Source organism: Chiloscyllium plagiosum, unplaced genomic scaffold (assembly GCF_037043375.1).
Source record: "Chiloscyllium plagiosum isolate Xiang-an unplaced genomic scaffold, Cpla_swu_hap1 HiC_scaffold_11, whole genome shotgun sequence".
NCBI classification, from domain to species: Eukaryota; Metazoa; Chordata; class Chondrichthyes; order Orectolobiformes; family Hemiscylliidae; genus Chiloscyllium; species Chiloscyllium plagiosum.
In genome coordinates, this window is record NW_028270149.1 from 17,757,413 (window position 1) to 17,780,066 (window position 22,654).

A 22,654-nucleotide genomic window follows, 5' to 3' on the forward strand; every position below is an offset into this window, starting at 1 on the left:
TTTAAAAACATTACTCTGTTAAAGCATGGGGGAATCCCCTTCATTCCGATTACAGTTCATCTGTCTTACTGGCACCGACATCACCCTATTCATGTGAACTGCCTCTAATCAGATTCTCTTTATGTAAATGAAAGATCCCACAAACCTCATTGTTGCCACCACCACTTGTAGCATCGTAAATGTGTAAAGACACATGCAATGTTCAGAAGGAACCAGGTAAACATGTAACGTATACACAGAAATCTTTAGTAAACTGGTATAGTAGATGTTACAGGCTAGTCAACTGGTCTATACCATTGTTTCCATTCCACATAAACCTCCATAAAGCCTCTTCATCTAACCCTATCAACATACTATCCTGCTATTCATTTCCCTCCATCTGTTTATCTAGTTTCCTCTCCACACAAGCCTTATGAGAAAAATGGAGTTCAGGGTTTATGCTTATAACATCTTGGCAAGATGATGATGTGGTGGCATTATTACTGGGCTAATAGATCAAAGGCTGTGGAGATGGGGGCTCAAAGCCACCACAGTAGTTAATGGAATTTAAATTCAATTAACAGACCTGGAAATATAAATCTAACCTCAGTCATGGTGACCACGATGGTGGTCAATGATTGGTCAATGATCTGGTTCACAAAGGCTCTTTTAGAGAAGGAAATCTGTTGCCCTTAACAGGTCTGGCCTACATGTGACTCCAGATGTACAGAAATGCGGTTTACTCTTAATTGACTGAGCATGTCAATGAATTCTGAGGCATTTACGATGGGCAACAAACACTGGCCTTGCCATCAACTGCCACAGGACATATATAGGTTATACATACAAAATCATCAGAAGTTAATCAATCAGTGATAGAACTGATAAAATAGGGCACAAAAGTCAGGACTGAAGGGAAGGGCTGTGATACAGTGCAAGATTAAATGACAAAGTGATGGTGGATTGTGAGAAAAGATGGAATTGGGGCAAGTGAAGAAATAAAAGATGGACCCTACAAGGGATAAATGAAAAAAAGCAGAAAACTACTAACAATTACTGTCTGAAAAAAAAAGCAAGAACCATAGAATCCCGACAGTATAGGAGCAGGCCATTTGGCCCATCGAGTCCACATCAACCCTCCAAACAGAATTCCACCCAGACCCACTCCCCTACCCTACCCCTGCATTTATCATGGCCAATCCACCTAACCTGCACACCTTCAGACTGCGGGAGGAAACTGAAGCACCTAGAAGAAACTTACAACGACACAGGAAGAATGTCTGTGTGGAGTTTGTACAATTGCCCAAGGGTGGAATTAAACTTGGGTCCCTGGCACTGTAAGGCAGTAGTGCTAACCAATGACCCACCATGCCACCTCAGTAGTTACCATCTGAAATCATTCCAAGTTCCAAGGCCATGACGTACCAAGTTAAAAGGTGAAGTGCAGTTTACTGCACTTGCAGAATGAACGAGGTCTTCTGCAGTTATCACTCAATCTGTATTTTATCTCAAACACAGGATAGTAAATTGTAAAGACATCCAGGTAAGTAAGTGTTTTGCCTTCTAAGAGTGACTGGGACTTTGGATGGTGGGATAGAGGAAGTAAAAGGCCCGGGATTAGATTTACCTATGGGAAGTGGAAATCAGGAGACACATTGATTCTGGGCTGCACTGCCACTCCATCTCCAACATGTTGCGAAACATGGATTGTATTAGTGACCAGGGCATGACAGGGCAAGGGGTGATCTCAGTGACACAAAGGAAGCAAGTCACATAATGGTTTGAATCAGCAGCCATCGCTCTGGGCGCCATATGTGTGCAGTTTTCAAAACAGACAAGTTCCTCAAATTCAAAGTGGTCAAGGCAAACAGAGAATATGCAATTGGGAGAGTTTGGACATTAAAGTTTTATTACTGATGTGAACTGTCATTTTCTGCAATAAAAAGAACTATTCCAGTGCTACCACTCCCATGTGCACCAGGTTGCAGCTCATCAGCTTCAGGGAACATCACAACAAAACCACAGGAGATCAGAAGGTGAGCTTTTAAACTCCCTAAGAATTTCAAAACACCCTAACCATCATGGCAGGTAACTTCACTTTCCCATTTACCTCCCCCCCACCTCCGCTTTTTCTTCAGAAAATAGTCAGCAAGTCGGGAATACAGGCAGCTGTCACCACTTTCCATTTGTCCTGATTCAAAACTGTAAAATCTAATCCCAAGCGTTCCTGCACTTGCACAGGGAGAAACTGTGGGAAAGGGAAGGATGTGGAAATGGGGGGCAATTGAGTGGACCAGGATACCAAAGAGGAAGAGATCAGAGGGGAAAGGGAGACAGATGTTAACCTTGATGCTGCAATCGCACTGAGATGGTGGAAACGGTGGAGAATTGTCCATTGAAAGTCAACACAGTTTCTGGGAAAGAGGGAAAAAGCTGAAAGCAGAAGAGCTAGAAATAAGAGGTTGGAGTGCAATTGGCATAGGGCCCTGACAGTCCTACTCTTCTGAGGGAAATCTGTCAAAAAAAACAAAGACACTGATCTGGATGGTGGTCATTACCTGGCTCTCATGGGAGGTGAGAAAAGGGTAGAAACTGGAACAAAATTGATTTAAGTTTCCACAATGGGGCCAAGATCAGGAAATAGCACTGACAGAGAGTCATTAATGTACGGGACAAAAAAAAGATGAGCCTGAGTCAGGCTGGAACAAACAATGAAAAGGGAGGCAATAGCTAGGGCCCATATAAAATCTCTTGATAACACCAATAACCCGAACAAAGTGATTGGAAATCAAGGCGAAGTCAGTTAATGTAAGAATATGTTTTGACAGGTAGAGGAGTGGGGCAGTGGATAAGGATTTGTTGGGCACCCTTTCAAGGAAGGATCAGTTTCACTCAGGATGTCCTAGTGGGAATGGAGATGTAGAGGGACTGAATGGCCAAGGTTTAAGGGCTGGGTCAGGACCAGGAATGAGTTGAAGAGAGGTCGCTCAGATAAATAAAATATATATAGAGTTGAGACAGGAATTAATTAGTTCTGTGGGGACAGGGACAAGCTGAAACAATTGGTCTACCACAGCAGTTTTTTGCGGGTCTTCGGAGGAAGGGAGAAGTAAACTGTACAGAGTTTGGAGACTCTGTGGGATGACACTCTACAAGTTAAGGTTAGTTCACTAGCCAATAACAAGATCATTATTGACAGTGATTTGAATGAGAGTTGGGATTCAATGGGTTAGAAGTAAACCAGAGACAATCAAATGGCTGCAAATTCAGAGAAGGACAAAGTAGATCAAATAAGGGGAGCAATAAATTCAGGTGGTCAATGTTATGATAGTAGAAAGGTCCAATGAGGGCTAGATGCCTGAGGGAGGTCTCTCGACGAAAGTACGATATGGAAAACAGAAGAAAAGGGTCCACTCCAAATGAAGTCTCCTGGACAGAGGAAGTGGGCATTGAGACTGAACTTTTCTCAGAATTAAGGGTGTAGTCTAAAATTTAGTGCCAAACTGTTCAGGAGAGATGTTAGGAAGCACTTGCACATGCAAAGGGTGGTAAATGCTAAGAACTTTCATTCACAAACAGCAGTGGATGCTGGGTCAGTCGTTAATTTTAAATCTGAGGTGGATAGTTTTTGCTAAGCCAAGGTATTAAGGGATATGGACCAAAGGCAGGTAATTGGAGTTAGGCCACAGATCAGCCATGATCTCACTAAATGGCAGAACAGGCCTGAGTCTGAATAGCCTGCTCCTATTCCTACGTTCTCAGAAAAGTGCACAGCAGTAAGGGGAGAGATGTTGGCTTGGTGATAATGTCACTGAGCTAGTAATCCCAAGGCTAAGGTTCAAATCCCATCATGGCACTTAGTGTTATTCAAACTCATAACTGAAAGTTAGTCTCAATAACGATGACCACGAAACTGTCAACAGTTGTTAAAAACCTACCTGGATCATCAAGGTTTCCTGCCCTATCTAGTCCAGCCAGTATTTGACTCCGAACTCTCTGAAAGGGCCAATCAAGCCACACAGTGCAAGGGTAGTGAGGGATGGACAATAAACACTGACCTTACCAGTGGCATCTACATCCTATGAAAGAACATAGAAAAGCTCAAAATTCTTTGAGGCACAGCATTAGGGGGATGAATTAATGATTCCTTTTATACGATGAAGGCTAAAGGCCCTCCTCCTGCTCCCAGTTCTTCTTAACAGGTCTCACGTTCCTGGAATCTGGCTTCAGATGCTGGTGGTGGAGTTTTCACAAGCTCCACTTCATTGTAAAATAGGGCAAAGTGCCACTGGAATCACCAGCCACACAACAGCCTCTTATTGCACTGCATCAGGGCAGCAAAGTCAGACAAAAACAAGTTTCTAGTACAAAAAGAAATCTGTGTGAAAAAATACATTGGATCAACACAATCTAATCCTCAGTATTCCTTCAGGGCAAGAGGCTCCCCAGTGTTCCAAAGCCTATATTAAAATGCACACCCTCTTCATTATTGGCTTAAAAGCTATGACTTTGGGCTCCAAGTACTTTCATTACTTTGCAGTGTCTTTTTGACACTTTGGAGTCTGTAAAATTGCCAAAACAAAATAAGAGAAGTGTGACTTCAGAAATCTGGTATTTCATTGAAATAAGTAAAGAACAAGTCTCTGGGGACATTAGACTTTTCTTTCAGCTCTCATGATATAAAATACAAACATTACAGATTTTGAGTTCACTGAGTGAAAGAACACAATATTAACATTTGAAAAAATGATATTTTCACAATACATAATAGTGCCTGTTCACCCCTCTTGTATATCATTTTAGGATATAAATTACATTTGCAAAATAGTGCCACTTCACAACAACTGAAATTCATGTTATAAAATGTCCCAAGTTGCTTCATAGCGGTCATAACGAGAAAACCCGAGTGAACCAGGAGGCATTAGGCCAGATGACTAAAGTGATGTCAGAGATGTATGTTTTAGGGAGTATTTTGAGATGCAGAAAGAGACATGAAAAGATTCAGAAAGGAGTTCATGAGCTTTGGATTGAAATAGGAAAAGGCACAAAAGTTGACCATTGGACAAAAGATGCTGGCCATGTTCAGGTAGCTGGAATCGGAGGAATGCAACATTCCTGGAGGACAGAAGGGTGCAGGAGGTCATAGAGGGAGGGAGTTGACCAGAGGGCTGGCAATTTTAAATTCAAGTGGGAGTCCATGTAGTACCTGGTCTCCATGATTTGGAAGAAGAGGGCATAGCCACATGCTGTGGGATAATTCACTGACAAGTATGATAATCCGGGAGGCCTAGGAACAGGGTTCTTGGCAACAATCTACGCACGGCCCTGCACCGGACAGCGGAGAACAGAGAGGAAAACGGAGGAACTCAGCACCTTCAGGATACCCACATGTAAAATGCAGAAAAACATTTGTGTTTGCACTAATGAAGATAATATAATCCAGGAACCATGACTGACACATTTATGAGTAGGTCTGAAATTGGTCCCACAGGAATCTGTCAAACCAGATAGATATCACATGGCAAAGTACTGAAAGATTCTATTAATGGACCATAATTGTTGCATGCCATTTTGACTTAAAATTAGATACACAAATATACACATGCACACCAGCTCCCCACCTTCTCCCAACATAAAAGTTATTTCATGGAGAAAATTAAATGCACTTCTCCTGGAATTTTAAGTTCTTTAAAACCCAGTTGCACAGTAAAATTCAATCCAGTCAGATCAAATACTTCTCTCTAATGATGTTTAGAAGCTGGCATCTGTCCTTTCAGCATATCAATTCTTTCCATGAAATGATGCTGTCAAACTGTTCTGTTTTTTGAAATGTTTAAGTAGATAATGGTCACAGAGCAGAACATATTTCTCATGAAACTTCACTGGAAAAGCTCTCTTGAACTAGCCCAATATGTTCACTCTCTAGTCAGCAAAGTTTGCTTCTGACTTTCAATTATCTAAGTTTTACAATGCTTCGAGTCATAATCCTAGGATGCACATGTTGCTGATGCTAAAGTACATATTGATCTAAATTCAATTCATGAGCAAAACTGAAAATCTCCAAAACTGCAGTGTGCATGGATCCATCAGAATACACTTAAAACAATTTAACACCTGAATTCATGACTTTTATCATCATTACATCCTTATTTCGATACAAAAAAAATTACCACTTTCTCAAAATAGTCCCCTTCTTGCCGGAGGGCTCTGATCCGAACATCTGCCAATCAGGACAAATGGAGAGTCGCTGAGCTCTTCCTTGGTTAACAGAAGCATAAAGAGGCTTCTATGTGAATGCTCCACAGCTGCAGAGAGCATCATTCCTGCCTTGGACCCAACACAGAGTTGGCCAATAAAGGAGCAAGGTCATTCATAAGGAAAGGGGCAGAGAGGGGAATGCAAGGAATGTGAACTTTCCAGATCCTCTGCTGGTAATTTCTGTGCATTCCTAGTGCCTGGTTCAACACTGCTCCTACCTGTGATCAATCACTGATTCCCAGTGCCTGATTCTACACTGCTCCTACCTGTGATCAGGTATCAGGCTTGTCTATTACAGGGTTAACCTGGGCAGCATTTAGATGTCTAGACTAGTTAATTTCTGGAGTGGGTTCTGAAAGGCAACCCTGGACATGGGAATAGTCACAGCAGTCAACATCTGGGGCAACAGCCATCACTGATATAGGAGGACACCAATTGTAAACTCAACTAGGCCCCAGTTAGAAAGCGAATGAATCTTTGGCAACCCAACTTATTTGAAATGCTTGCCTACTTGGTCAGAACTAACGACTCAGGATTTGTATATGCATATGTTAAAGATAATTTAGATATGACACTGCATTTGGCACTTCTGCCGTGCTCAATGAGTTACAGAAACAGCACAATGAGAATCAATACAGAAACACTGCCTCTCTTAAAATGGGTAACTAAGCTTAGGTAACATTGCCTGATTAAAAGCAGATATAGCAAAATCATTGCTAAAAAACATGGCATCAAGGTTTGACTATATTGACATCGATCCAGTTATGGCTATTCATTCACACATACCACTCCTGAGACAGTGAAAAATTTGGAGATCTGATGCACATAACAAGAAAGACAAACAGAGTTGAGCTTTTGCCATCCTTGGTCCAGCAGTTTACCTTTGGGCATTGTTGATACCATGTCTTTTTAAAAAAAAAACTTCCAGCCACCACTATAGTTGTGATGTTTTTTACTTTGAACTATACAGAAAATTTGCAATTTATTTTTATGGTTGAAAAAGAAACATTTGCTACACAATCCATTCTCCATGTCCTCTGCACATACCAGTACAGTCGTCACCAAATACAATTCGAAGGCAGTCAACTTAACCTGCAACATTCACGATCTTACCTCCTTGTTTTCTGGGTCTCAATTAGCTTTTAACCAGTTGCAGTGACACTGCTGCCAACTCAAATGCCCCCGAATCTCCCAGAGGATGCTAGGAATTGAGAACTGGTGCCACCCAGCATGAAGCAGAAATATTCTGTGAACACAATAAATTGTGTCTCCATTTCAAGAAAGGAAGGCAAGATTCCAAAGTGGTTTCAGACAAAAGTTTTTGCAGACTGATTCAGCTCAGATGTGGATTGAATAAAATCACTTTCCATTCCAATGAAAAGAAGGTAAACGCAGATCAGTGGAAATAGAATCTGATTAAAATATTGTTTATGGACACCACAACTCCAATTTTCATATCAGCAGACTGAAGTGTTTCACCTTAATTGCTGGCCTATTCCACATATCTCTCCTGAAGAAAAACCTTCGATTGATGAAAGTCCTGAGGGGTTTGTGGGGAAACTCTAAACCTTCACAGAACAGTATTGAGAGTTTTAGCCTCAACGTTTCATCATGTTTCGATTCAATTCTTTATTGGCAGCGTGATTGGCTGGACCATCAAGAACCAATGAGATTGATTTTTCCGTAAATTTTAACACCAAGTAAATACTGTGAGAAGAGCACAGTTGAATAGGTTTGGCATCTAAGCAATTATGCTGTTGTGCCAAAGCAAAATAAATAAGAATGAAAACCTCACAATACAATTTGAGGAAGTGCAGGTATTAAACAGTGTGTACTGTTCATTGACTCGGCAGGAAGAAACAAACTTCATTTTGTAAGGGAGATGGTGCAGGAAGTCATTCTGAAACCTTGGGTTCGACAAGGGCTTATTATCATAACAATTCTGTTGCTTTGCTCACTAAAATAGAGATTTCTTTCACTGACTTCTAGTAATTCAAGTAAAATGCACAGGCCCAACCATTTACTAACAAAAAATTAGATCATAATACATGTCTCACTGAGGTGAAATCAGGCCACTGAAAGCTGGAGTGATATTTAAACTCTGATTCATCCTCAGTACATTGGTACAAAGGTCCTACACAGCCTTATGAAACCATGTCTGTTTTGCATCCTCTTCACTAACTGAGGTTTCATGAACCAGAGCAAGTTTCTGTTTACAATAACTACCATTTTCCCACTTACACAGAATTTCTCCAAAAAGTCCAGCTTCACTTTCTCCCATCAGCTGAAGAATGACTCTGCGGCAAGTGAAAACGAACTTTAAACTTTTTTTTGTCAAAAAGGAACTCATTTTCATTCCAAGTACTGCTGACATTTAAATTCTTACAAAAAGACTGTTTATTTCAATTTGCTTGTAGATAGCGCCTGTTCTTTTGAGAAATGTTTTTCATGTACAAACCCATTTTCTTTAGTTAAATAAGCAATTCAACTAAAGAATTTTCAGTTGCTTAAAAACAGATTAGATGAAATGGAAAAAACTTTTGATCTACATATTTCTGAGAGTTTGCCAGCTTGTATCTCATTTCACTTTGATGTGGCTTTAACTTGCTACAGGTTAATCAGACACGTCATTGGAATAAGAATGTTGCCTTGCTGGAATATTTCTGGAACTTCTGCTATTAACAACAAACCTCAGCTACAAACTTGGAAAAGCACAATCCTTGTTTTGTTATTCTTTCTAGCTGTCTTAAAAAACATACTCAACTATTTCTTTAACAAAAATGATTGCACTCAAGCTTTGGAGAACTGATATTACACACTGGTTTAGTTGACTATCCTTGCTAAGCTAGATTAGGTTTCCCAGGGCAGTGTGACACCAAAGTGGATACAATAGGTTCACTGGCACATGTCAGTGAGTCACTACAGCCTTGGAGGACCATAGACCGTGCTCTCATGAGAAAGAGTGATGACTGGCAGTGAATTTAATCTGAGGGTCATCACAGGGGTACTCTAGGTAAGGTTGAGGAGGTGAGGAATTCAGAGTGACCTCTACCAGTGTGGAAATTTAACATGCACTGCAGGCATCACTCTGCCTTTACATCCAGCCAAACAAGATTATGGGCTCCTCAGTTTACATTTGCGCGAAACAACTTCGTGTGATTAAATTAAGGGTTGGAAATGTCATTTCTGTCAGATAGATGTGACTCGGGTAAATTCAAGAACCCTGAAGGTCGTGTCTGTCCATCTCTGGTGATAGTGGACTGCACCCATAATGTAGGTCACTTCTGGGTGGGACATTGTGAAGACAGTTATTTTCTAAAGGATAATTAAAGAAATACTGAAAATTAAGTTATTTTTGAAAGGAGCTCCTCCACACTATCAGCTTTCAGACCTCCAGTGGATGAGCTTTCTGCTCTGTCAGCCATTGTATCACTGTGGTTTCACCTCTCAGCCTTCAGCGAGGTAGTGCTAGTGAAGGAGAGGAAGAAAAACAGTAAAACGAAGAAAAAGACTGGAAAATTAGAAGTATGGGAAAGCTACAATATAGAAAACAGGAGAGAGTGGGAGAAAAGAAAGTGAGCGAAAGAGTATTAATGAACTGAAGACTTTGTTGCTGTTTTCAAGATCATGAGTGTTCTGTCACTTAGTCAGCAGGAGGCAGCGCAACATAGAAGTATTGGCAACTCGTTAATCTGCTCTTTTCTAACACTGAATACCCCTCAAGATAGCTGGCTTGTGAGCCAATGAATCTTTCTACTCATCAAGCCTGTAGGTCATGGTGTCAGCCACCATCAATATTCTAACTGGCTGATCTAGTGCTGCAAAACAACTGGCTCCAAACATTACTTACCCAGTCTGCTCAGAGTGGCTTTTTTGGTATAAAGTTTCCCATGGCACCAGCAGTTTAGAATAAAGCAATGTCAGAATGCGTGACAATCTTTATTAGAGTCTGAAGTCATTTTTTTTGGAGGATTTATCGGTTGAGGGAGTAGAACAATATTCTTTGAGCAGGCCAATACACTTTTGTTTTTTTTTATATGATGACAAAGCACACCTTTAATTATCCTTTAGAAAATAACTGTCTTCACAATGTCCCACCCAGAAGTGACCTACATTATGGGTGCAGTCCATATCACCAGAGATGGACAGATGCCAACTTCAGGGTTCTTGAATTTACCCAAGTTGAAAGATTTGTCGATGTTTTCTGATTCTGCTGAGTGGCAGTTCTTTTAATATCAATACATGGAATGTAAGTGCAGCGCCTTGGGGTACTATTGCTATACATGAAAAACAACCAAATGACCACTAAGTAAGTCACTGCTAACACCAGTGAGAAAACTTGAAACCAAACGTCTAGCTCACTGCTCCGAGACAGCACTGATTCATCATCCTTTATTCGCCTATTCAAAGGTACTCAATTAGCTGCAGGGGCTGCTGCTGTAGTTCAGAAGCTGCGCACACTCTCAAAAGCTCAGTCTGGCATTATCATTGTCACAGCCCTTTGAAATCAAATCCAGGTTTTTAAATCTTCTGTCTCCATTCCATCTCTCTTCCTCTCAATTCACTCCCTCCCTCCATGACCAGCCCGACTGTCTCACCCTTGTCTGCCTTTCCTTCATACTCTGGCTCCCTTTCTCTCTCTCTGGTTGAATGTCTCTCTCTTCTGCCGTCCCTCCCTCTCTCCCCAACCGTCTGTGTGTGTGTCTCTCTCTCTCTCTCGAGCAGGTCTGTGGAGATTTACTCCATAATTTAAGGATACACAACAGCCAGTTATAATAGTCCAAAATCTGAAAGGAAAGGGGCAGCACAGATTGGGGGTATTCGTTGGAAACAGGGTGGGGTATGTGTTGGAAAATGTCATTTTAATTTGAACATCTTCAACATGGTTACATATTCCTTAAAAGCCTAGAAGGAAGCAAGAATATTTTAAACATAAGCTCACTCATTCTACACTGCCAGACAACAGAGGTCTCTGCAGCTAAAAAAAATCCTTAGTTACCTCATTGAGATGGTACACTTGCATTTTTAACCATGTAGATTGAAACACAGAGGCCAAACACTGTTTGGAACCACTCAGTTAACACATGTAGTGAAAACTGCACTGACACAAGCGTATTTGTGTTACAACAAAATGCACATCTTTCCATTCACAGAACTAACAAGAACACACGCACAAAAAAAAGTTTAGGACCCATACAACAGCTGCTAGCTGTGTTTCCACTGCCTGTTACAGAGATCACATTTCATGGCTTTTTTGTTCCCTCTCCAGCTGGCTACCTTCCACATACCTTCGCCCACAAATCTCTGCCTCGCTGTGAACTTTGACCTATCTGCTGGTCTGCTTGAGTCATTCCCAGAAAAAGAATACTTACCGCCCAGACATTGGGGATGAGAGAGAGAGAAAAAAAATGACCAGTGTTCAGCAGAATTTCCATTCTCGTGTATAGCCCACCAGTTTTGGATTTGCATTCTACAACCGTGCTTTCATTCACTGTGGCTCAAAGCACTTAATCTGTGGTGCGAGGGTTATTAATTGATTTTGAGATAGTGGACTTTAAAGTGACAACAGTATGGTCATAATTTATTACTTTTGCTGTGATATTGGAGATTTACGAAAGCAGTTTTCTGGCTGAGACAGAAAGAAATTAAAACAACATTTTAGAGCCTTTCACTGAAACAGGCTTTTCAAAAGCATTTTGCATCCAATTAAGCATTTCTGTTGTCACCACTATTTTTTTTTAGTGCTTATTTTTTATCCTTTGTTTTTTTTTCTCTTTTCTTTTTTCTTTTTTTTAACCCCCACATTACTGCCTAAGTGCAGTAGTGCTTATTTTTTCCCCAGCACCCATGGTGTGTCTGTGCAGGTGTGAGACACAGTTAAAGACACAAAGTGCACGAATATTTATTCAAATTCCACCACCAGGAAGATAGGAAAACACCCAGGGGGCCAGTGACAAACACTGCCCTTCACATCAAAGGGCAGTGCTATGTGATCAAAAACAGTGAAGGGGAGGGTAGGGACTAAATCAAAATAGAGTTGGAGGGAGATTGTCACCACTATAGGAAGCACAGCAATCAGTGAGTGCACAGTAAGATTCCATTAGTAGAAATTGATGGGAACAATTGAACAACTAGAGTCCATTCAAGCCTATTTTCCTATCTATTTAAATAATAGTTGATTTGTATCTCCTTTTGGAGGACAGACAGTTCTGGATTTTTTTTTAAATCCACTCATCGGATCCAGTGACCATAATTCTATTCGTTTTAAAATAGTGATGGAAAAGGATGAACCAGATCTAAAAGCTGAAGTTCTAAGTTGGAGAAAGACCAATTTTGACGGTATTTTTTCTCTTTTTTTTAAACCCCCACATTACCACCTAACTTCGGTAGTGCTTATTTTTCCCCAGCACCCATGGTGTGTGTATGTGCAGGTGTGAGACACAGTGAGAGACACAAGGTGCACGAATCTTTATTCAATTTCCACCACCAGGAAGATAGGAAAACACCCAGGGGGCCAGTGACAAACACTGCCCTTCACATCAAAGGGCAGTGCTATGTGATCAAAAACAGTGAAGGGGAGGGTAGGGACTAAATCAAAATAGAGTTGGAGGGAGATTGTCACCACTATAGGAAGCACAGCAATCAGTGAGTGCACAGTAAGATTCCATTAGTAGAAATTGATGGGAACAATTGAACAACTAGAGTCCATTCAAGCCTATTTTCCTATCTATTTAAATAATAGTTGATTTGTATCTCCTTTTGGAGGACAGACAGTTCTGGATTTTTTTTTAAATCCACTCATCGGATCCAGTGACCATAATTCTATTCGTTTTAAAATAGTGATGGAAAAGGATGAACCAGATCTAAAAGCTGAAGTTCTAAGTTGGAGAAAGACCAATTTTGACGGTATTTTTTCTCTTTTTTTTAAACCCCCACATTACCACCTAACTTCGGTAGTGCTTATTTTTCCCCAGCACCCATGGTGTGTGTATGTGCAGGTGTGAGACACAGTGAGAGACACAAGGTGCACGAATCTTTATTCAATTTCCACCACCAGGAAGATAGGAAAACATCCGAGTGGCCAGTGACAAGCAGTGCCCTTCACATCAAAGGGCAATGCTGTGTGATCAAACAATGAAGGGGAGGGCAGGGATTAAATCAAAATAGAGTTGGAGGGGGAAATAATGCACTCCACTCCCTGCGGCACCCACCTCTCCCTGAACAACTCCAGGGTGTTGGTGGACACCACGTGCTCCTTCTCCAAGGACACCCGGAATTTTGACGGTATTAGGCAAGAACTTTCGAAAGCTGATTGGAGGCAGATGTTCGCAGGTAAAGGGACGGCTGGAAAATGGGAAGCCTTCAGAAATGAGATAACAAGAATCCAGAGAAAGTATATTCCTGTCAAGGTGAAAGGAAAGGCTGATAGGTATAGGGAATGCTGGATGACTAAAGAAATTGAGGTTTGGTTAAGAAAAAGAAAGAAGCACATGTCAGGTATAGACAGGATAGACCGAGTGAATCCTTAGAAGAGTATAAAGGAAGTAGGAGTATACTTAAGTGGGAAATCAGGAGGGCAAAAAGGGGACATGAGATAACTTTGGCAAATAGAATTAAGGAGAATCCAAAGGGTTTTTACAAATATATTCAGGACAAAAAGGTAACTAGGGAGAGAATAGGGCCCGTCAAAGATCAGCAAGGCAGCCTTTGTGTGGAGCCACAGAAAATGGGGAAGATACTAAATGAAGGTCATGTTGCGGCTGTACAGGAAATTGGTTAGGCCACTGATGGAATATTGCATGCAATTCTGGTCTCCTTCCTATCGGAAAGATGTTGTGAAACTTGAAAGGGTTCAGAAAAGATTTACAAGGATGTTGCCAGGGTTGAAGGATTTGAGCTACAGGGAGAGACTGAACAGGCTGGGGCTGTTTTCCCTGGAGCGATGGAGGCTGAGGGATGACCTTATAGAAGTTTACAAAATTATGACGGGCATGGATAGGATAAATAGACAAAGATCTTTTCCCTGGGGTCGGGGAGTCCAGAACTAGAGGGCATAGGTTTAGGGTGAGAGGGGAAAGATACTTTTTCATGCAGAGGGTGGTACTTGTATGGAATGAGCTGCCAGAGGATGTGTTGGAGGCTGGTACAATTGCAACATTTAAGAGGCATTTGGATGGGTATATGAATAGGAAGTGTTTGGAGGGATATGAGCCGGGTGCTGGCAGGTGGGACTAGATTGGGTTGGGATAGCTGGTCGGCACGGACAGGTTGGACTGAAGAGTCTGTTTCCATGCTGTACATCTCTCTGACTCTATGACTCTATGTGGGCATTACTGGCTGGGCCAGCATTTATTGTCCATTCCCAAGAAAGTGGTAGTGAGCTGTCTTCTTTAACTGCAGCAGTTCCTGTGCTAGAGATTGACCCACAATGCCCTTAGGGAGGGAATTCCAGGATTTTGATCCCACAACACTGAAGGAGTGATGATATACTTCCAAGTCAGAACAGTGAGTTGCTTGGAGGGGAACTTGTAGGGGATGGTGTTCCATGCAACTGCTGCCCTCGTTCTTCTCGATGGCCATGGTCATGGGGTGGTCATGAGATTAGAAGGTGGTATGTAAGGAACCTTGGTGAATTTCAACTTACCTTTCTGTGAAGAAGTGCTTCTTAACATCATCCCTGATCAGCCAGAGTGTAATTTTACAGTAAACCTCCTCAATGGAGGAAAATTGTTTATCCCTATCTACCATATGAAAGGCTTTGATCATCTTTCAAACCATGCCAATTAGATCACCACTTAATTTTCAGCATTTGAGGAAATGAAAGTCTAATCTAGCAACTATTTACATATTTTAACATTTTTATCTCTGGAAATGTTGATTGAGGCTTTAAAATTGGCGAGGGGGCGAGAGAAAACTCCCTTTCTCTTCTTTTACATCCAGCCAAAAGGGAAGGTTGTGGCTCAGTTTAAAATTTCATCCAAAAGACAGCACCTTCAGTAGCACAGCACTCCTTCAGCACTGCACTGGAATGTCAGCCTGCATGACATGTACCGACCTTCAGAGCAAAGACTCAAACTCGTGGTCTTCTATTCTCAGATGTGAGTGCTACCACTGAGCCACAGATTCTAGAGGGTATACAAGATCTGCTTCTCACTTTGTAAAACAGGTTTGCTCAATCAGTATCATCGGTTCAAAGCCAGTCTGTTAAACTGAAAGCCTTAGGATACCACAGTACTCTTCAATAAGCAGGTGTTTGGGAATTTCAAAACACACTAGGACTAACTATTTTTTCTGGCATATTTCAAGCAACACTACCTGCAAGATAATTGAAGAAATCTTGCCATCAATATTCCTAGATTTGCAAGTCAGAAGTCCCTAAATGGCACAGTGGTATTGTTATTTCCACCAAATTTTAACATTGAAGTACTGCTCAAAGATGACAGAAAATCCATTAGCCAAAAGACTTACTTTTTGCCAGCTCCTTGAATGGTACTGTCACTTTTAGCTGCTCTAAACTATTATCATAGTCACCTCACTCCGACTTCGGCAAAATCAATTCTTTAAAAACAATAAGAGTGAACACAGAGCACAGCAATGCTCAACCCTGGACGATCCAAATTCCCAGTTAAATGGAGTCTTAATGGAGGGAAGTGGCCTTGTGGTGAAGAGGGAGGGAGTAACACATTAGCTGATGAAGTCAGCAGAGAGAATTCATTCTTTTTTTAAAAATGTGCATTCGCACTAGGAAACATACTTTCAATCTAGTTAATGAAAATTGAATGCTCCATTTAAATTTATCTTTGCCAAACCATAGTTACCAGGGACAAGTTAAACAAACATGTAAAACAGAGGGGAGAAAGGCTTATGATGACAGGTTCCGACAAAGAGGAGGTTCGAATGGAGCACACAGACAGATTGGGCAGAATGGCCTATTTCTGATTAGATAGATTAGATTAGATTATTTACAGTGTGGAAACAGGCCCTTCGGCCCAACAAGTCCACATCGAACCGCCGAAGCAAAACCCACCCAGACCCATTCCCCTACATTTACCCCTGCACCTAAAACTACGGGCAATTTAGCATGGCCAATTCACCTGACCTGCACATTTTTGGAGCACATACATCTGTGCTGTATGTACGCTAAAACTCAACTCGCAAGCGGTAAAAACATGTACTTTGCAATCTAGAGATGCCACATAACAAAATTCAAAACCTATGGCTACTGGGTTAGGGGGAACATTGACTTCCTCCTCACAGGATGTGCCAGCCAATTTGAGACACCATCCACGCCGTCCTCTCCTCCATGACTTGCAATTCCCAGGCCCCCAACACCTCATCTTCACCATGGATAAGCAGTCCCTCCATTCTGATGTTCCCCATGAGGAAGGCCCCAAAGTCCTCCATTTTTTCCTCTCCCACTGACCCAACCAGTTCCCTCCATCAATACTCTCATTCCATTGGCAGAACTGGTCCTCACCCTACCCACCTCCCACAAACCAGACCCGCGTGGGTCCCAGCTATGCCTGTCTCTTCAGTCCCGCTTCCACAGTTACACTTGCACCATCCCCCATTGTTTCTTCCACTATATCGATGACTGTATTACCGCTGCTTTGTGTCCCACGAGGAGCTTGAACAGTTCATCCACTACAACAAGACCTTTCACCCTGAACTCAAATTCACCTAGACCATCTCTGACACCTCCCTCCCCTCCCTCGACCTCTCCATCCCTGGCAACCAATTTAACACTGACATCGACTTCAAACACACAGACTCCCACAACTACCTTGAATACAACTCCTTCCAAACCCCCCAACTCCCAATTCCTCCACCTCATCTGCTCCCAGAATGAGTGATTCAACTCCAGGACATTCCAGATGAGCTCCTTTTTCCAGAACTCTAATTTCCCCTTCACTGTTATCAACAATGCCCTCAACTGCATCTCCTCCAGTTCCTGCACCTCCATGCTTGAACCCCAGACTCCAACTGCAACAAGGATAGAATCCTGTCTCCGGTCCTCATGTTTCACCTCACTAATATCCAAATCCATTGTATTATCTTTGGACATTTTTGCCACCTACCGCCAAACCCAACTACCAAAAATATATTTCCCACCCTACCCCTATCTGCATGCCAAAGGGACTGCTCTCTCCGTGACTCCCTCATTAGGTCCACACTCCCCACCAACCCCCTCTCCACACCTGGCACCTTACCGCTTATGCTGGAAGAGGTGCAAAACCTGCACCCACACCTCCCCTAAAGACCCAAAAGGATCATTCAAAATCAAAGATATCCTTGCATATCTTCGAATCTCATTTACTGCATCCATTGCTCTTGATGTAGTCTCCTGTACACCGCAGAGACCGAGCGCAAACTTGCGGAATGGTTCAGGCCACATCTGTTGTCCGTACGGACTAACCAATCCCATCTTCCTGTAGCCATCCACTTCAACTCCCCCTTCCACTCCCCTCATGATATGTCCATTCTGGGCCTCCTCCACCGCCTAAACAAGGCCACCTGCAAACTGGAGGAGGAACATCTCATCTTCTGCCTCAGGAGGCTACAACCACATAGCCTCAACTTTGAATTCACCAGTTTCCAAATCTCCCCTCCCCCCTCACCCCATCCCAGATCCAACCTTCTAACTTGGTTCCACCCTCTTGACCTGACCCACCTGTCCATCTTCCCACTTATCCGCTTCACACTTTCCACTGATCTATCACACTCACCTCCTACTTTCACCCATCCCCTCCCATTTATTTCTTAGCCCCTTTCACCCTCCCCAGTCCTGATGAAGGGTTAAGCCCAAAACATCAACTCTGTTGCTCCTCAGATGCTGTGCTTTTTCCAGCGCCATACTTTATCAACCCTGACATCGCCAACATCTGCAGAGTTCACTATCCCCGGGGTCATTTATTACAATGGCTATCAAGTACGTTGGAATTTCTGGGGTCTTAGGAGCCAAGCATTCACCTTTGAACACAAATGCTAGAGATCACAGTGGGTCAGGCAGCATCCATGGAGAGAAAGCAAGCTAACGTTTGGAGTTCAGATGACTCTTCAGCAGAACTGAAGTGTGGAGGGACAGCATTTATGCAACAGTAGGGGAGGGGGAGGTTGCAGTGCTGGGAGAGAAAGGATGCTGACAGTTCAGATTCTCTCTCACATTCCAATCACTTGATCTAAACTATCAATATCCTTTCTCCCCCAGCAATCCAACCTGCTTCCCCCACCATTGCATAAATGCTGCACCCCTGCTTCATTTCAGCTCTGATGGAAGAGTCATCTAGACGTGAGCTTGCGCTCTCTAGGCCTGACCCACTGTGATCGCCAACATTTTTTTTTGTTTTCAGTACAGATGCCAGCATCTGCAGTAATTTGCTCCGACAAGAATTCGCCTTTGTCAGCTTCGAAGAAACAGCAAATCAGTTCACGTCAGTCATTCAGTTTTAGAAAACTCTTACCGATGACTGCTGAAGGCTGCCGTGCAGTCTCATTTGGTGCATTCGAAGCTTGTTTCGAAACTGCAGCTGCAGGGCTGTCGGCTGCTGAGCAGGTGCAGGCTGCGGAGGCGGCGGCTGCTGCTGCTGCTGCTGCACGGCTGCGGTGGGCTGCTGCATGTAATGCACCACCGAGGGCTGGCTCTGAGTGCCGGCCACCTGCGACATCTTCTGAGCAGGTAGGTCGGGGTCAAAATGCGACAGCGGCTTGGTGTTGCTGAACGAGAGCTGCTCCGAAGGCAGGGCGTTCTCAGTCACCGGGCCCTGGCTCAGGCCTGCTGGCTGCTGCACCATCATGGGGATGCGGTTGGGCTGGCTGGACGGCGCCTTGTTGTAGAGGTAACTCTGCATGGTGCCGCTCGAGGCGGGGATGCTGGGCAGCATCGCGCTGGGCGGGCTGAACGGCTGCTGGTGCAGGGAGGGGCTCGGCAGCTTGTCCGGCCGGTAGGGCGGGGAAGGCCCAGATGAAGGGACGGGAGGCCAGTTTGCCGCCTGGCCCTGCTGCGGGTGCGGTTGCTGGGTGACGGAGCGCTGGTGCTGGCTCGCGGCGATCTTCTTCAGTTGCTGCGCGTGCGACAGTTCGTGCCAGTTGGTCCCCACGCGGTTGGCGCCGGCGCCTGACAACAATGGCGGCTGCGGCTGGTTCGCCGCCTGGTTCTGTGACGCCGAGGACATGGGCAGCGGCATGGGGTTGGGCGGCGCCGGTAACGGGTACGAGGAGGTACCCGTCGACGGGGGCCGTCGCTGCGGAGAGCCCGCAGGTGCCTGGCTGTAATTGGGAGAAAACTCCCGGCTGGGTATGGGGTTCTCCAAATGGGAGGCCGCCTGAGGAGATGGCTTCCGAGTGTTGCCCTGGCTGGTCTGCACGAGGCCCAGGTTCAGGGGGTCGCTCCTGTTGGTCAGAAGGTCGAGTTCGTTGAGCGACGGGTTGGGCATGTTGGTCAGCTCCTCCAAAAGGTCCTCCAAGTCCTGGTCCATCGTTTGCATGTTGTTGACCGCCTTGGAGTCAAACGAGAACATGTTGTGGCCGTCCCCTACACTGGGTTTCATCTCCGGGTTGGATGTCACGGCAAATTGCGAGCCAATGTCACCCCCGTTTGCCTGGTTGCTGCCCATGAGGCCTGCATTGGTGCCTGGGGCAACACAACCCAAAGAGGGGCCCATGGAGGCAGAGGTCTGCAGGGCCTGGCTACGGTGCCCAATTGGCAGCGAGGAGCTTTGCACATCAGGGCGAAGGACACTGGAGGCATCGCCCTGACCCATCGGAAGACTGACATCGTCCAGGCAGATCCTTTTAACCTCGCCTGAGAATGTGCCATCTGAGAGATCATTGATTTTGTCATGACTGGCAGGTGAGCCGTTGCTTTCCAACTTTCTCTTTATTGATCCCTGGAGCTGAAAGAAACAAAAAGGACAGTTTGAGGTTACGCCAACTCTGGAAAAGAACAAATGTCCCACATCAAGTCAAAAGGAGGCTTCATTGCCCATTCCAAACTGATCGAAAAGCTGATTCCACTGCATGCTGACTTTCCAATGATCGTATTGTAATCTTGACTTTCAATGATCTGTTACGTGTTTATCAGACCTTTTCAATCTCATGGGTTAATCCTTTATCGGTGCGAATCTGGGATTTACATATATCATTGTTGCTTCTGTCTACAAACAATAAACATTGTGAATCTACCATGCAATATCGAGGGCTGTGGAGGCTGAGTTTCTGTATGTTTAAGGGAGAGATTTGATTAATTTCTGAATACCTGTTAAGTACAGGGTTATGGAAATCAGATGGTAAAATGTATTGAAGTTTTGGTTCAGCCATGATTGTACTGAATGGTGGGATCGTCATGCTGGGTTGAATGGCCTATTCCTGTTCCTATTATATGCAGTAAGGGGTAACTGTATGAGGTAAAAACAATGACTGCAGATGCTGGAAACCAGATTCTGGATTAGTGGTGCTGGAAGAGCACAGCAGTTCAGGCAGCATCCAGGGTAACTGGATGAATGCACTGGGGAAAAAACTAAATTGCAGAAATTCTTGGTTTATGGTACAAAACACACAACTATTAGACAATCTCTACCAGATGAGGTGAACACACAAAACAATGATGTAATACAACAGGAATAAAGGCTGTTTAAAAATGGGACACACTTAACATAAGCTCACATGTAAAGTTAATTATTGGCTAGGAACCAGGTCAATACTTCATTTTGATGAAATGATTAAACAAGAAAAAGAGCACCAAGGAACTGAATTGCACACAGCAGGTTGTTGGAGCAAGGAATGTCTTGCCATGTATTATTGATGCAGAGACTAACTATCTTTTTAAAAAGGGAGAACAGATAAACTCATGGAGAGCAGGCAACACAGGGCAGTAGGATTAACTGTTGGAGCATTCAACCAAAGAATCTGCAAGGATACAATTGACTGAAATGCCTCCATCTTTGCTGTAAACTGCTTGAGTTCTGTATTCATAAAACAATCTGAGACACTTCCAGGAACATGAGGGTTTAGTTACACAATCACTGGAAAGTCAATATACAGTGGGATCACAGTGTAGCCTAAATCTGGAGTTTTAGTTCAACATGAGATATGCAGGAGGAAATGTCGCCTCAAGCTCTGTACTTAAATTTGATTTGTACGTTGCAAGTTTAATGTTGATTTTAGTGACAAGTGTAAAAACAGTTTGTATGTTGTATTGATGATAGCTTTCTGCAGACTCGTGTTTTTTTCTCCTCTCCTGTACTAACATTGGTGGGTATTAAAAAGGAAAACAGTTGTATGTATTTATTTAGAGGCAGAAGCAATTTCTTTTTCCCCGCTCATCTCTAAGTTGATTCACTACCCTCAAATTAAAATAGCTCAGACAACCAACAACTTGTATTTCCATTATCCAAGGGGCCTTGAAAGAATAGGTGTGGAGAAAATGTTTCTATTGGCAGAAGAGTCTGCAACCAGAAATACAGATTTAAAACCAGTATCAAAAAGTTGGGAATGAGGAGACTTTTTTTGAAAACAATGCAATGAGTTGTTATGAACTGGAATGCGCTCCTGAAAGGGCAGTGGAAATAGATTCAGTGATAACTTCTGAAACAGATGGGGTATTTTAAAAAGTCAAAAAGGGTTGCAGAGGAAGACAAGGGAGACTGCAACTAACTGGATAGCAACTTCAAAGAATTAGCATAGACAACACAGGCAAATGCCCTTGATCTGCACTTTTTGATTCTATCTTTACTTTTAGAAATACCATCCCAAGCCTTCTGAACCAGGTGCTTATGCTATTAACTGATGTTTCGGAAGTAGAAAAGCAAAACCTGGTCACCTCTGCTTTCAGAAGCCTCTCAACTCCCTTCAGCATTTCCACAGGAAAACATGGCAAAGATTAGGAACCTACTGGGCAGGAAACCAACATGACTACAAATATCTTCAATTTGCTGCACAGGGCAGTCTGTACCATAAACATATGATCTAAATATCACATTCAATCTAATTCCAAACCTGCCACAGCAGGGCACTGTTCCTTAATTCCAGTTACTAGTGTAATGTAAAAGGTTTTCTTGGAACAGAAAACAATCCTAAAGGGTAATATACTATCAATATTATTAATCCAGACAACGTCAGTGGTCTGTATTAGGTTATTGCACGATCCAAGAAAAGCAGTATACCTTTAAGCCTATTAGATAACATTATGATGTGATGTTCCAGCATAAAAGGTCCAGATCTCCACCTTCAGCACTCTCACTGCAATGGAGTTAGTGCAGTTTGAAGTCCGTCAGCTACGTTATGGGTTGCAGATATGTAATGTTGCTATAACACCAGGAAGCATAGAACCCAGTCTACGTTTAAGTCTGAGATCTTGTAACGGTGTTAGCATTGTTCACAAATTTCAAAACACCTGCCTCAGCAAGAACTCGGTCTTCAT

The 22,654-nt window shown here is 43.1% G+C and overlaps 1 protein-coding gene across 3 annotated transcripts in view; it reads right to left on the reverse strand.

Annotated features, from left to right (window-relative positions):
* LOC122557414 (mastermind-like protein 2) overlaps positions 1–22,654 on the reverse strand; it is a 495,777-nt gene that overhangs the window by 55,002 nt on the left and 418,121 nt on the right. For all 3 annotated transcript variants that reach the window (XM_087991876.1, XM_087991875.1, XM_087991877.1), the window contains exon 2: positions 18,699–20,129. In XM_087991876.1, the coding sequence (XP_087848002.1) occupies positions 18,699–19,997 (1,299 nt within the window). In that variant the 5' untranslated portion in view covers positions 19,998–20,129. The remainder of the gene's footprint in view (positions 1–18,698; positions 20,130–22,654) is intronic.